A 16327-nucleotide genomic window follows, 5' to 3' on the forward strand; every position below is an offset into this window, starting at 1 on the left:
GATTTAAAATTCAGCTTTAAAATGGCCACTTTAAAAAAAAAATAGTAAAGGACCAGAAAGATAGCCTGAAGGTAGGACCTTTGCCTTTCATGCAGAAGGACAGTGGTTCAAATTCCGGCATCCCATATGGTCCCTGAGCCTGCCAGGAGTGATTTCTGAGCTTAGAACCAAGAGTAACCCCTGAGTGCTGCCGGGTGTGACCCAAAACCAAAATAAATAAATAAATAAATAAATAAATAAATAAATAAATAAATAAATAAATAAATAAATAGGCCACTAGATGGCAGTATAATGCATACATTAATGAGAAAAGCATTCCATAGAAAAAAGTTTTGTGTGTATTGGGGGCCGCATCCAGTGGTGCTAAAGAGTACTCCGGATTCTGCACTCAGAAATTACTTATGGCAGCTTGAGGGGCCATATGGGATACCAGGGATCAGATCCAGGTCTGCTCTGTGTAAGGCAAACACACTTACCTATAGTGTGCTATTGCACAACAGCCCCTGTAGAAAAACTCTGCTCTGCTGCAATCCATAGTCTATTTAAGCAACACAAGGAGTGTGTAGAGGAGGGTTTTGAACAATTTTGGCAGTAATGGCAGTACAGCAGCATTATACATTAAACCATAAATGTTAAGACTATTGAACCATGCTACCTTAAACTACAAAGAAAATATAGAGGAATAGGTAGGATTGGCTAAAAGGTTTCTTTTGGTCTCTGTATCACAGTTCTCATTCCTGTTTTTGGACCACTTACATGTATTTGATGGGTAATCTGAAATAGTAAAATATACGAAAAGCGAAACAAAGTGACTTGTTCCAGTCTAATTTCTTGAATCTCCATGTTTTCGTTAGTGTTGTAGAGTTGAAATTCCAGCTCCAGTATTTACCAAATATCTGTGTAGAAATGTTCAAATTAAATTATTTATTTATTTTTGTTTTTTGGGGTCACACACTGGCTCTGCGCTCAGAAATCGCTCATGGCAGGCTCCGGGAACCATATGGGATGCCGGGAATCGTCAGTCCTGGGTTGGCCGTGTGCAAGCAAGGCAAACACCCTACCTCTGTGTGCTATTGCTCCGATCCCTCATTTATTTTAATAAAATATATAGTCATATGTTAACACTGTTACTACATTCTTTATTTTAGTATAAACATATTCAAACAAGAAAACATAAATAAAATTGTTTATATAGTAACTTTTGACCATAATTAAGAATAAAGGTCTTTTTTTTTGTTTGTTTTTTTTGTTTTTGAGTCACACCTGGTGATGCTCAGGGGTTATCTCTGGCTATGTGCTCAGGAATTGCTCCTGGCTTGGGACGAGGGGATCGAACTGAGGTCCATCCTGGGTCAGCCATGTGCAAGGCAAATGTCCTATTCCTGTGCTATTGCTCCGGCCCCTAGAGTAAAGTTTTTAAGACATTGTTTTTCTTTTTTTATCTTAAACATATTTAAACTAATGGTTTTAATAGTGGCCTAGGTCTTAAGTAGTATTAATCTAAAATTTATTTTATCTGTTTCTAGAAACTTTTCAAGATTCATTGTAATTATGTGAATTGTTTGGATTGGTTTTCTATTTTTTAGTTGACATATAAGGGTTGGGGCAAGGCTGGGCATGTGATATAGGCCCTTCCACATCTGAAGCTTAAACTGTACTACTAAACTCTACCACTAGTACCTTTATTTTTTAGTTGATTGGGAGGGGCAGGGGAGAAGGTGGAGAACACACTCCTGACTGTGCTGGGGCTCTTTTGTTTTTGTTGTATTGGGTCACACCCAGCTGTTACTGCTTGCTCTGCACTCTGGCAGACTCGGTGCACCATATGGGATGCTGGGAATTGAACACAGGTCAGTTACATGCAACGCAAATGTCATATGTACCACTGTACTATAGCTCCAGCCCCTGTGCTCAGGGCTTTAACTGCTTTTTCAATTGGTCAAATATCTCCTTAAAAATATTTCAAGAGAAAAAAAAATTCAAGAGAAAGTTAAAACTCTTTGAAAAATTTACTATTTAGCTAACTGGGGCCAAATTATGGATTGTTTCTTGCTATTAATTAAAATTTCCTTTTATTTTTAAAGGTTGACTCCAAAAATTGGTTTTCCCTGGAGTGAAATCAGAAATATTTCATTTAATGACAAAAAATTTGTTATAAAGCCGATTGACAAGAAGGCACCTGTAAGTAAAGATCTTTCTTAAGTTTTATGTATTAACTGTTCAAATTTGTTTGCAGACAATTTATCACGGAAGGTTGACATTGTCTATCATTTATAATTTAATCTTTAATATCATGTTATATTTTATCGCTGATAATATATAGCGATATTAATATAGCAATAATTTTATTAGGAAATGTGAAACCTGTGCCACCACCAAAAAAATTAAACACTAGTCCCAAGAAGCAATTTTTTAGAAGAATTTTTTTAATAGGTAGACTATCCTGTATATCTAGCACTATTCTAAATAAACTGTTAAAAGTTTCTTATCTTGAACTTTTGCATTTTAATGCTTTGAAGCCTTTTCTTTAAGAAATATTTCTAAGTATATTCATTAATTCTAGTGTTAAGTATGCTTAGTATTTATTCTAACTTACTAAAAGGACAAAAGATAAGAGCATCTTGTTATAAAATTTGACTGCTTTGAACAAAGAGCCAAATTGGAGGTAAATGGCAAAAGTGGCTTCCTGAGAGGTGAAGAAAAATGCTCAAAGTAACCAAATGAATTAATGGATTTAAGTAACATTATGAGTCTGTCCACAAAATTGGTTAGGGTGAAAAGTTTATGTGTAAGGAGTATAGTTTTAGAACTCATACCACATATTGAAATTTATTGTTGTGACTCACTATCCTTCAGAAATACTTTGAATTCATGTTGCTTTGTTTAGGATTTTGTATTTTATGCACCTCGTCTGAGAATCAATAAGCGAATTTTGGCTTTATGTATGGGAAACCATGAACTATACATGCGAAGAAGGAAACCTGATACAATTGAAGTACAGCAAATGAAGGCTCAGGCCAGAGAAGAGAAACATCAGAAGCAGTTAGAAAGGTATGGAATTTATGGCCTTTCATTCTGACTGATGTAGAATAATCTATTTAAAATTATATACTTTTTTTTTTTTTTTTTTTTTGGTTTTTGGGCCACACCTGGCGGTGCTCAGGGGTTACTCCTAGCTGTCTGCTCAGGAATAGCTCCTGGCAGGCATGGGGGACCATATGGGATGCCGGGATTTGAACCAACCACCTTTGGTCCTGAGACGGCTGCTTGGCAAGGCAAATGCCGCTGTGTTATCTCTCTGGGCCCCTAAAATTATATACATTTTACCTTTGTTTTCTACATTTTATATTGTATAAAAGCCAACAGTAGTGTTGGCACTATACTAAAATGCGTATATATGATTATAAAGTTGGAAATCTGAGATTTTTTTTTCTAAGAAAATAGCCTTTTGACCGTATCAATGTACTTTCCTTTTATTAACTTTTAAGTAACATTGAGTTTGTTATAGTAGTTTCAAATTTTTAAGTTTGTTTTTCTTGTAATTAGCATTCTTTTTGGAGTGAAAATGTGCTTTGAAAGTTAGTGACTCTTAAATCTCTGCACAAAATAGAATAATACCAGTATTCACTAATCTTTACATCATGATATGATTCTGTTATACTTTCAAAAATAATACTGCTAAATATGAAACGGAAAGTTACTAAATAAAATTCTCAGTGACCCAAGGACTTTGTTACTGGGAACAGCAACATGATTCCCAAATCTGAATTGAGATTAGTTTAGACTTCATCTTTAAAAAATTGACACCTTACTATAAAGTTACTCCTACTGAGAATTTTTGTAGAATAGCACCATAATCAAAAAATAAACAAGATCTTACTTAATAGGAAAAACTTAGGCATTCTGCTAGATAGAGTAATTTTTCTTAACCTGTACTCTGAATTTTGTATTTAAAAGTTTATGTATATGAAAAGCTTTAATATATGAAAAGTTTCGTGTAATTTAACTGTTTGTTCAGATTTCTTAACTATATGCACTAACGGAAGCTTACTGTATCAAAAATCTTTTAGGGGATGGGGATGTAGCACCAGTTATTTTCAAACATCTGGGCCAGAAGTTCAGTGCAAGATTTAGTGCTGGGTGCCTCCAGGTCTACACGATACAGTCCTTGAAGGAACCATGGGTGCTCTGCATGGAACCCTGGCCATGGACATGTCTGGCATTCTGGGCATGAGTCCTAACTTACTATCCCACCTCCACAAACTTACAATTATTTAATGTAGGCATGAAATTTTCCAGTAATTTCTGAGCCTATGAAAACATCCTAAATTGAATTAATGCTTTGACTGGGCTCTGTCATGCTTTACTGTTTTCTTGTGTTTTAGGGCTACTTTTTAGAGATAGTTTGCATTGTTACTTTGTAGATAGACTTTCATTGTAACTCTCTTTTTTTTTTTTTTTTTGGTTTTTGGGCCACACCCGTTTGACGCTCAGGGGTTACTCCTGGCTATGTGCTCAGAAATCGCCCCTGGCTTGGGGGGACCATATGGGACGCCGGGGGATCGAACCGCGGTCCTTCCTTGGCTAGCGCTTGCAAGGCAGACACCTTACCTCCAGCGCCACCTACCCAGCCCCTCATTGTAACTCTCAAAGACACTTTTTCTTCCTCCTTTCTACTTACTCCCTTTCCTCCCACCCTTCTGCCTCCTGCCCTCAACTGTTGTTCAACTGTTATTCTTTCTTCCTTCCCTTCTTTCCCATCCTGTCCCATCTTAAATGTCTTCTATTGAGTGTTAATAAGAAATTGTTTGTATCTTATGCTCTTCACTTTGTATGCTCTCATATTTTGTTTTCAATGTTGATACTTATTTTGTTTGGTGTGCTTTTGGACTACACATGGTGATAGTTAGGGTTATTCCTAGCTCTGCACTCATATAGCATTCCTGGCAGTGCGCCTGTGGTCATGGGGTGCTGGGGATCAAGCCTGATGTGACCTCATGCAAAGCAACTATCCTACCCTGCTGTGCTCTTTTCAATCCCAATTTCTGAACATTTTTAACATGGTTAAATTGTTGGCCAATTTTAAAACGGAGCTTGAAGAGTTAGATACCCACATGCCAACTGTAAGTAGCAATGGGATATTCTGTGTCATGGTTTTCATAGATGGTGGTTGGCAGACCATATATGGTGCCAGGATCAAACTCATGTCAGATGGTGTGCAAGGCAATCACTTTACCTGCTCTACTATGACTCGCTCCCCCTCTCCAAGTCTGTTGTTTAAAAGAATTATTGTTCTCATTATAGCATTTTGGTTGTTTATTAAATATTAACTGTATATTATTTAATAATTTAGGGGTCCCTCTAATTTTTATTCATGTGTGTGTATTTCTGAACTATGCCATGGAGTCTGACAAGGTCTGATGTTCTCATTTGTCTTATAAAGGGAAGTTGTGTCAGACCCATGGCAGATGCAATTAAGATTGGAAGTTGCTCTGCACCAGGAACTCTAAACTAGTCTTTCCTAATTTCCATGTGGAATGGTCTAAGGAGGCCAGATAAGTAGACATTTCTAAATATACCTGAGGAGTTAAACCTGTATAATTTGTATTAATTCATAGTAGTTTAATTCATTGTTATGACTGAAAATGGTTGTGCATGCACTTTTGCCGCACATTATTTTACTGTTTAAAAGTCAAACTACTTTTGAATGGTCAAGTCTTTATCATATTTCCCAGCAAAGGATTTATGTTGATCTAAACAAGTTAATTTGATGTGAGGCATCTGTGCATTTAATACCTTTTGTGCTGATGTAAAATTTGTCAAAGTTATTTTTTTTTTTTTTTTTTTTTTTTTGTGGTTTTTGGGTCACACCCGGCAGTGCTCAGGGGTTATTCCTGGCTCCAGGCTCAGAAATTGCTCCTGGCAGGCACGGGGGACCATATGGGGCGCCGGGATTCGAACTGATGACCTCCTGCATGAAAGGCAAACGCCTTACCTTCATGCTATCTCTCCGGCCCCCAAAATTTGTCAAAGTTCTTCCAGTGTGCAAATGACTCACTTTTTCTTCCTACTCAAGACTACATTAAAAACAAGCTTTGCACAAAAGAGATATCATTGACATTTTTATGTTTTAAAGAGTTTTATCTGTTTGTCCTTTAACAGTGTTTGTAAAACAGTTTATAATGTTTTAAGAATTTGGGATCATGCCCATAGGGGTTACTCCTGGTTCATTGCTTTCTATTTTCTCTGAGACCATGTAGTACAAATCTGGGGTTCCTGCACACTTTGTAAAGTAAATGTAAAGCGCACACTTTGAGTTATCACACTTTTCCAAAATATTTGCCTGGTTTTTCCCAGGGATTTGATACTGGACCAGATACATATAGGAATAATGCTCTTGTTTGTTTGCTTTTATTTATTTATTTATTTATTTATTTATTTATTTATTTATTGATTGATTGATTGGCCACACCTGGTGGTGCTCTGCACTCAGAAATCACTCCTGGTGGCTCAAGGGGTCATTTAAGTTACCAGGGATTGAACCCTATTCGGATGTACACTCAAGGCGATCGCCCCACGCTGTGCTGTTTCACTGTGCCCTTCCTCCCCAGTATTTTATTTATTTATTTATTTATTTATTTATTTATTTATTTATTTATTTGTTGTTTTGGGCCATACCAGGCAGCATTCAGGGATTATTCCTGGGTCTGCACTTAGATATCATTCTTAGCAGGCTCGGGTGACCATATGGGATTCTGGGGATTGAACCCAGGCTCTTCTGGGTCTGCAGCATGCAAGGCAAATGCCCTACCGCTGTGCTCTCTCTGGAGCCTACCCCTCCCCCAGTTTTCTAAAGCAACTATTGGCTGTATGTATTGTAACTCTTCAATAAAATTTGCATTATAATTTAGTGCATGTACCCTTAATAACATATCTCTTTTTGGGGGAGGGGGGGTTGGATCACACCCAGCAGTGCTCAGGGGCTACTCCTGGCTCTATGCTCAGGAATCTGCCCTGGCAGGCTGGGGGACCATATGGGATGACAGGATTCGAATCATCGTCTTTTGCGTGCAAGGCAAATGCCCTTACATTTGTGCTATCTCTCCGGCCCAGCATATTTCTTTTATAACTAAGTGTTTTGCATGTTGCTGAATATAGTGAATATTTAAATTATTTATGTTGTGTTTCTTCTCAGTTGATCAGTAGTCTATAATTAGTTTTCATGATATTATTTTTATTAACTGATTTGTGACAAAATAATCACACTTTCTTTGAAGGGCACAACTAGAAAATGAAAAGAAGAAAAGAGAAATAGCAGAAAAGGAAAAGGAAAGAATAGAACGGGAAAAGGAGGAGCTAATGGAACGACTAAGGCAAATTGAAGAGCAGACAATGAAAGCCCAGAAAGGTAAGCAGATGTGTTTTGGACTTTGGATTTAAAATTGTTACTTTATAGTGGAACCACTTCACTATCATATTAAACTAAGATATATTCTACTATATAATGTTCTTAGATATTCTTCCCTCTCTTTTTTTTTTTTTTTTTTTTGTTTTTGGGCCACACCTGGCGTTGCTCTGGGGTTACTCCTGGCTGTCTGCTCAGAAATAGCTCCTGGCAGGCATGGGGGACCATATGGGACTCCTGGATTCGAACCAACCACCTTAGGTCCTGGATCGACTGCTTGCAAGGCAAACACCGCTGTGCTATCTCTCTGGGCCCAGATATTCTTCTCTTACTTACCTAGACTCTAAACACTTCCTTGTTTGCTTTTATGATATAACTTGTATACATTAATCCAAAAATTCTTTTTGATTTGGGGCCACCTTTTGTGTTACTTGGGGATTTAAGGGATTCTAGGGTCATTTGCTTGCAAGGCAGCAATTTAATTTGTCTGACTCTAATATTCTTTTATTTTTGGTTTTTGGATCACACGCGGCAGCTCTCAGGGTCCACTCTTGGTTCTACGCGCAGAAATAGCTCCTGGCAGGCTCAGGGGACCATATGGGATGCCGGAATTCAAACCACTGTCCTTCTGCATGCAAGGCAAACACAGCACCTCCATGCTATCTCTCCGGCCCCTACTTCTAGTTTTTTTTTTTTTGTTGTGGTGTTTGTTGTTATTTTTTTTTTTTTTTTTTTTGCTTTTGGGTCACACCCAGCAGTGCTCAGGGGTTACTCGTGGCCCTCTGCTCAAAAATTGCTCCTGGCAGGCTCAGGGGACCATATGGGATGCCGGGATTCACACTACCATCTTTCTGCATGCAAGGCAAATGCCTATACCTTTATGCTATCTCTCCGGCCCTACTTTTAGTATTTTTAACAAAGATATTTTTGTTCTGTCTTTGTCTTTTATTGTATTTTTTTTTTTAAGTTGTTGCTCCTGCCTAAAACATTTGCCTGTTCATTTCATTTCTCAGAAATGAAAAATTGCCATGGGCAAGGCAGATATCTTACTGCTTGCACCACTGCTCCGGCCCCGTAGTTAGTGTTTCTTTAAGGAATGTTTAAATTATATTATCTATCTGATATTATAGGAAAGATTAAGTTATAAAGTGTTACACCTTTTTTGGAGAATAGTTACTGAATCTTTGAATATTAAATTATTTGGGTATATGAATAATATTAATGATTTACATATAGAAAACTATTCAAGTAAGGAAGGAAGCATTAAAGAATATGTGGAATGCCAGGGAGATAGTGCAGTGTGTAGTGTTGCAGATGGCCAACCTGGGGGTGTGATCACTGGTGTCTCATATAGTTCCCTGTTTCTCTGAGCTTACTAAGAGTCACTGGGCATGTCCCCAAAACAAAAGGTATATGAGGGAGATAGAACTTAAAGAATATCGCATCCCTGTCAAGACAATTTTAAGTCAAATCTTCTTGAGGCAAAAAGATACTCAATTTATTCTTTTTTTATCTTTATTTAAACATCGTGATTACAAATATGATTGTAGTTGTATGATTACAGTCATGTAAAGAGCACCCCTCTTCACCAGTGCAAGATTCCCCCCACCAATTTTCCAGATCTCCCTCTTCCCCACCCTACCCACACCTGTACTCGAGACAGGCTTTCTATTTCCCTCATTCATTCACTCACATTATTATGATAGTTTTCAGTGTAGTTATTTCTCTAACTGCACTCATTACTCTGTGTGGTGAGCTTCATGTCATGAGCTGCACCTACATGGGTAAATGGGGGGAAATAATGGTTGAGACTGAGGCAGTATAAGATTAGAAATGAACTTTGTAGGGCAGTATCAAGGTCACAATACAAGATGGTAATTAATGCATATATAAACTATATGCATATAATACTATCAATATATATTGTATGTGTGGGGGCACTAGCCCCTGCATGGTTTTTGAAATGGAGACCAAGGAGAAAAAATTTTCAGTGACTGTCCCAACATAAACCAGTGCTAGAATGGCCGGCCCTCCTCCCAAAGCGCTTTCCCATTAGTTAGGGAGAGGTAGGGGGAAAGCCTGATGACCCCTATAGAATCCACCTGGACAGACACCCAGGGAAGGCCTGGAGTCAAGGGGAGAAAGAGGGGAATGGCTGGGGGCCTGCCAAGCCTCCCAGCACTCTCCAGGCTAGGGAGAAGGCCTCCGGCATGGGCCCCCCCAAACCCCATACCTGGCAAGAGCTGACCTCCAGAATCTAAGGGGAAACCGGAAGCCAGATATCTGCCCGCCCTCCATGCACCATGTTTTTTTTTTTTTAACTTCATTGATTGGTTGATTGATTGGTTTCTGAGTCACACCCTGTGGAGCTCAGGGGTTCTCCTTGCTCTGCACTCAGAAATGGCAGGCTGGGGGACCATATGGGACACTTTGAATCAAATCGGGTCCCTCCTAGGTTGGCCGCATGCAAGGCAAACGTCCTACTGAAGTAACTGTTTGAAAGTAGCCAGAAATCATTAGTACACTCTTAAAGTTTAACCTTTCTGTAATTTATTTAGTCATTTATATGATGATGATGATGATGATGATGATGATGATGATGATGATGATGATTTGTTTTTTGGGCCACACCTAGTGACACTCCGGTTACTCCTGGCTATGTGCTCAGAAATTGCTCCTGGCTTGGGGGACCATATAGGAAGCCAGGGATCGAACCAGTTTGTCCTAGGGTAGTATGTGCAAGGCAAATGCCCTACTGCTTGCACCACCACTCTGGCCCTTATTTATTATTTTTTAAACATCTTTAAAGATGTATTGATGACAACACTTAGGATATAACATAACCATTATTGCATTATGTTCCAACAGTAGTAAAGAGAGGATTCTTACTGACTATTTTAGATCTACTGAGGTGGTAGACCACTTGCTTTGCATGTGTGAGGTTCCCGGGTTTTGTTGTTGTTGTTTTTGTTTTTGGGTCATACCCGGCAGTGCGCAGGGGTTACTCCTGGCTCTTTGCTCAGAAATCACCCCGGCAGGCACAGAGGACCATATGGGATGCCGGGATTTGAACCAACGACCTTCTGCATGAAAGGCAAATGCCTTACCTCCATGCTATTCAGTCCTAGGTGCCTGAGTTTGATCCCTGGCGCTGTATGCTCTCCCTGGTACTATCAGGTGTGATTCAAAGACATGGGGGAAAAAAACCAAGGCTATCTTTTGAGGAACAACTTGAGATATAATAATAATTTCATTCAGGATTATTACATAAGCACTTGGCATGCATTAGACATTGTGCTAGTACAATATTGAATAAATAAATAGCTCCTTACTTGATGGCAGTTCTGATCTGCCATCTCTGTTTCATATCATTAGAGTAGTAAGTACCTTATTTTTTTTGTATAAAGGCAAAGTAAATACATAATTCATGTGATAACATTCCTTAAAATCTACTTTTATTTAAACACTGTGGTTTATAAGATTGTTTATAATACAGATTTTCCACTATTACAGTTGTTTCTTGCTCTATGACCCATCTCCCATCTCCTCTCTCAACCTACCCACTCAGTGCTCAGGAGTTAAGGCCCTACCTGATGTGCTGTCACTCGAAACCCCCTTTTTTTCTTTTAGACTAGTTTGCAGTGTTTTTTTTGTTTGTTTGTTTTGCTTTTTTGGGTCATACCTGATGACACTCGGGTTATTCCTGGCTATGCACTCAGATAATATTTCTGGTTTGGGGGATATAGGACGCGAGGGGTGGGGAGGATATCGAACCATGGTCCATCAACCACGGTCCATCCTAGGTTAGTGCTTGCAAGTCAGATACCCTACTGCTTGTGCCACTGCTCTGGCTCCAACAGTGTTCTTACTGACAGGGTACCATGCACATTACTTTATCTCATACACAAAGACACACACACATTAATGGTGTCTTGAAAATTGCTATGTATTTTAGAGGTCTTTTATGATGTTGGCATTGATTAGTAAGTTGCATTATATATAAAGAAGATTTTTTTTTTTATCTTTGGGGTTATACCCTGTAACGCTCAGGGATCACCCTGCATTCTGGAAATTACCATATTTTCCGGCGTATAAGACGACTTTGAAACAAGAAAAAGTCAACCGAAAATCGGGGGTCATCTTATATGCCGAGTATATCCCGAAAAATGTTTCAATATGCCGCTAAACGAAAATTGTCTGCATATTGCCACAAAACGAATTTTCCAACTCGATCCTGCACCAATCACTTCAAGGCTGCTCGGACCGCCTCTCTAACTCAGCCAATCCAAGCAGGCTTTTTATGCATGCAAATTAGACAATGTTCTGGACCCGAATCTACACTGTAAAGAGCCTGCTCAGATTGGCCAGAGTCAGAGAGGAAGTCTATTGCAGTATAACCTTTGAACCTTTGCTTGTTGTATTTGGCTCACTGTGGTACACACAGTTGTAGCACAGGAACGTTCTGTCTGATACAGTGAATATAGGCCTAAACCTATGTTTTAACTGCAAAATTAGGGGGTCGTCTTTTATGCCCAGTTGTCTTATATGCCGGCAAATACGGTATTCTTGGCGATGCTCAAGGAATTATATAGGATGCAGTGGATCAAACCTAGGTCAGGTGCATGCAAGGCAACAGACAATCTGCTGTACTAATTCTCCAGCCTCCAAAGACAGATGGTTAAAGTAGTTTTTTCAGTGAGTAATTTAGAATCTCTTCTGCTTTTGTTTTTGTTTTTTTGGGACACACCTGGAATGCTCATGAGTCACTCGGCAGGTTGGGGACCATAATGGGATATTGTTGAACATGGGTCAGTTCCATGCAAGGCGTGCTGACTGAACATTTATTTGTTTGCTTTGGGGCTTTCTACATGTTATATTTCATCTTCATTATAATGTACCCACTTCAAATTAAAAATCTAGCTAGGGGTTCGGAGAGATAGTATAATGGCGTTTGCCTTGCAAGCAACCAATCCAGGACCAAAGGTGGTTGGTTCAGGTCCCGGTGTCCCATATGGTCCCCCATGCCTGCCAGGAGCTATTTCTGAGTAACCCCTGAGCACCGCCGGGTGTGGCCCAAAAACCAAAAAAAAAAAAAAAAATCTAGCTAGAATAATTCTTTCCTTCCAACCTTCTAAAATCTACCCAATTGCAATTATTTAATTGGTTCTGAGAAAGACAAAAAATTAAGAACAGCAGTATTTTCTGTACTATGATTAGCTTTAAAACTCAGGATAGTTTCTTTTTTTCTCTGACTATATATAGAGAATCATATTCTGTGTGACAGCACTTTCTTATAGGAGGAATTTTGTTTCATGTTAGATTTTTAAATTTATTGAATCACTGAATTATGAAGTTAGAGTACATTGTAGATCACAAATCCCTTTACCAGTGTCGTCTTTTTTTTTTTTTTTTTTTTTTGGTTTTTGGGCCACACCTGGCGGTGCTCAGGGGTTACTCCAGGCTGTCTGCTCAGAAATAGCTCCTAGCAGGCATGGGGGACCATATGGGACACCGGGATTCGAACCAACCACCTTTGGTCTTGGATCGGCTGCTTGCAAGGCAAACACCACTGTGCTATCTCTCCGGGCCCCACCAGTGTCGTCTTCTTTCCATCAATGTCCTCAGTTTTCCTTCTGACTTAGGGTTGCTGTTCCTTTAATTTATCTCTAAATTATGTTGGTGTGTAAGAAATCAGTTCACCCGGGGCCTGAGAGATGGCCTTGGAGGTATCGTGCTTGCCTTGCATGCAGAAGGACGGTGGTTCGAATCCCGGCATCCCATATGGTCCCCTGAGCCTGCTGCCTGCCAGGAGCAATTTCTGAGCATAGAGCCAGGAGTAATCCCTAAGCACTGCCGGTGTGATCTAAAAACAAAAACAAAAAAACAAAAACAAAAAAAAAAGTTCACCAATAGCTCAGTTTTCAATGTCATGTAATTCACATCACACTAAAACAGAATTACGTAGTATTTTTTTCTAACACAGTAAAATTATTTAAATTCCTTGGGGCCGGTGCAGTGGCACTAGAGGTAAGGTGTCTGACTTGCCAGCGCTAGCCTAGGATGGATCACGTTTTGCTCCCCCGGCGTCCCATATGATCCCCCAAGCCAGGAGCGACTTCTGAGCACATAGCCAGGAGTAACCCCTGAGCATCACTGGGTGTGGTCCCCTCAAATTAAAAAAAAATATTTAAGTTCCAAAAGATGAAGAGTTGTGAGTTCAAAGGTGTATGCACACCCTGCCGTGCTCAGGGTTTACTCCTGACTCTGTGCTCTGAAATCACTTCTTGCATGACTCAGAACTAAATGTAGGGTGCCAGGGATCAAATCCATTTGGTCAGCTCTGTGGTCAAGCACCGTATTCTGTGTATAGTCTTTCTGGTCCTCAAAGTATATTTTATAGATCTGTATAATAGCAGTATTTTTAGATAGAAACTTTGGATAGATTTTTAAAAAATAGAATTAGAGTTTTATGACATAGCTTGAGTTTAAAATTTTTGTTTTCACAGTTTTTAATTATGTGATAGTTTCTTTTGTATTGTTTTAGCTTTCACCAAAATATATTCTGCTAATATTTAGAGACTGTAAAGATTCGATGCCCTGCTACCTAAACTTCTTCTTTTTTTTTTTTTTGTGAAAATCAGTGGAAATTTGTCTAACATACTATATTTATTTTTTGACAGAACTAGAAGAACAAACTCGGAAAGCCCTAGAACTGGACCAGGAACGAAAACGAGCAAAAGAAGAAGCAGAAAGACTTGAAAAGGAGCGTCGAGCTGCTGAAGAGGCAAAATCAGCCATAGCAAAACAAGCTGCTGATCAGATGAAAAATCAGGAACAACTAGTAAGGAAACTGTTTTTGTTCTGCCATAGAAAAAGAAGAAAAAGTTTAGGCAAAAGTATTGACTGAGTCTTATTAAACTAAGTTTAAGCTTAGTTCTGTAAAGTGAATTGAAAATAAAAGTAGGACCAGAGCTATAGTATAGCATATTGCCTTGCATACAGCCAACCCCGGTTCTACCCTCAGTATTCCACATGGCCTCTTGAGCACAATCAGAAGTAATTCTGAGTGCACACTGCTGAGCATCTACTGAGTATTACCCCAAAACCAGGGAAAAAAATTTATGAATAAAAATATAAATAATTTGGGGGCCAGAGAGATAGAATGGTGATAGGGCAGTTGCCTTGCATGTAGAAGGACAGTGGTTTGAATCCTGGCATCCCATCTGGTCCCCCGAGCCAGTCAGGAGCGATTTCTGAATGTAGAGCCAGGAGTAACCCTTGAGCGCTGCTGTTGTGACCCCAACCCCCCCCAAATATATATGCTATATATATGTAATATATATGTGTTTTATATATGTGTATATATTACTTAATTTGGAAACAAACCATAAAATTTTATTTTCTTCCTAACCAAAAAAATAAAACCTAAATAAAGAATAATAAATGATGGGCCAGAGAGAGAGCACAGTGGGAAGGCATTTGCCTTGCATGCAGAAAAACGGTGGTTTGAATCCCGGCACCCCATACGGTCCCCCGAGCCTGCTGGTGGCGATTTTTGAGCGTAGAGCCAGGATTAACCCCTGAGCACTGCCGGGTGTGGCCCCCCCCCAAAATATAAATGACCTTTGCCAATAAAAGTCGTTTATTTAGACATAATTAGGCATACTTAGTTATATTTTGTTTTGGATAAATTGGTTGCATATCTTAAAAAACTTGCCCTTTTGTTTGTCTATTTTGTTTTGTTTTGCTTTGTTTTTGGGTAACACCTGGTGATGCTTGGGCTACTCCTGGCTCTGCTCAAAAATAACCCCTGGGAGGCCTAGGGGACTATATGGATACTGGGAATAGATCCACCTTCAGACCTAGGTCAGCCATGTGCAAGGCAAATGCCCTACCACTGTGCTATCTTTCCAGCCCCACAGCTCTTCTTTTCTTTTGGGTGGGGGACACACCCGGCGGTGCTCAGGAGCTACTCCTGGCTGTCTGCTTAGAAATAGCTCCTGGCAGGCATGGGGGACCATATGGGACACCGGGATTCGAACCAACCACCTTTGGTCCTGGATCGGCTGCTTACAAGGCAAACGCCGCTGTGCTATCTCTCCGGGCCCAACTCTTCTTATTAATTAGGGTTTTTTATTTACTACAGTTGCAAATAAAGAGTATAATGACTCAAATATTCCATGTTTAAATATAAGTTCAAGCAATTACTATGTATCTTTGTGTCTTTTAAAGCCGTTAACCCTCTTTAAAAAATGAATACTGTTGAGAATAATGAAAGCATAATATCTTCTAACAATATTGGAAAATAAAATGGAACTATTTAAAGTAATATCTTTAAGGACTAAACCATTATATATATGTGTGTATATATGTGTGTATATATTAACATATATGCAATATATTTCTTGTGTAGGATTTAAAATTGCTTTATTGATAAAGGTAAAAAGAAAGTTTCTAAGATAATTTAAGTTTCTGTTTATTGAGCAGGAGTAGAAACTTGTGTATAGAACAGTCAGATATTTTTCTCCTTAGTTCTCATTTTCTTACATCATTATTAGGTTATTATTTTAACTGTAAAAGAGAATTATGACTTTTTTTTTTTTAAAAAAGATAGCACCTTTTTAAAAGTAGTAGTTGGCCTATCAAAAAGCACAAAATCACCCAGGCATGTATATCTAAAGCTTCATTGACATAATAAAGTAAGTGTTTGTGATGCAGTTTTTTAGTGTTCATTATGTTTGTTTTAGGCAGCAGAACTCGCTGAATTTACTGCCAAGATTGCACTCCTAGAAGAAGCCAAGAAGAAAAAGGAGGAGGAAGCTTCTGAGTGGCAGCACAAAGTAATCATTTTTTTTGCTTTACTTAGTGTCATTTATTGAAACGCTATGTTGTACCTACCTTCACTGATTTATAGGGAAGAAG

The 16327-nt window shown here is 38.9% G+C and overlaps 1 protein-coding gene across 2 annotated transcripts in view; it reads left to right on the top strand.

The window, feature by feature from the left end:
• RDX (radixin) overlaps nucleotides 1-16327 on the top strand; it is a 63782-nt gene that overhangs the window by 16754 nt on the left and 30701 nt on the right. For both annotated transcript variants that reach the window (XM_049778662.1, XM_049778661.1), the window contains 5 exons: nucleotides 2085-2181; nucleotides 2888-3051; nucleotides 7278-7408; nucleotides 14086-14246; nucleotides 16153-16245. In XM_049778662.1, coding sequence (XP_049634619.1) covers nucleotides 2085-2181; nucleotides 2888-3051; nucleotides 7278-7408; nucleotides 14086-14246; nucleotides 16153-16245 — 646 coding nt within the window. The remainder of the gene's footprint in view (nucleotides 1-2084; nucleotides 2182-2887; nucleotides 3052-7277; nucleotides 7409-14085; nucleotides 14247-16152; nucleotides 16246-16327) is intronic.

Source organism: Suncus etruscus, chromosome 8, assembly GCF_024139225.1.
Source record: "Suncus etruscus isolate mSunEtr1 chromosome 8, mSunEtr1.pri.cur, whole genome shotgun sequence".
NCBI lineage: Eukaryota > Metazoa > Chordata > Mammalia > Eulipotyphla > Soricidae > Suncus > Suncus etruscus.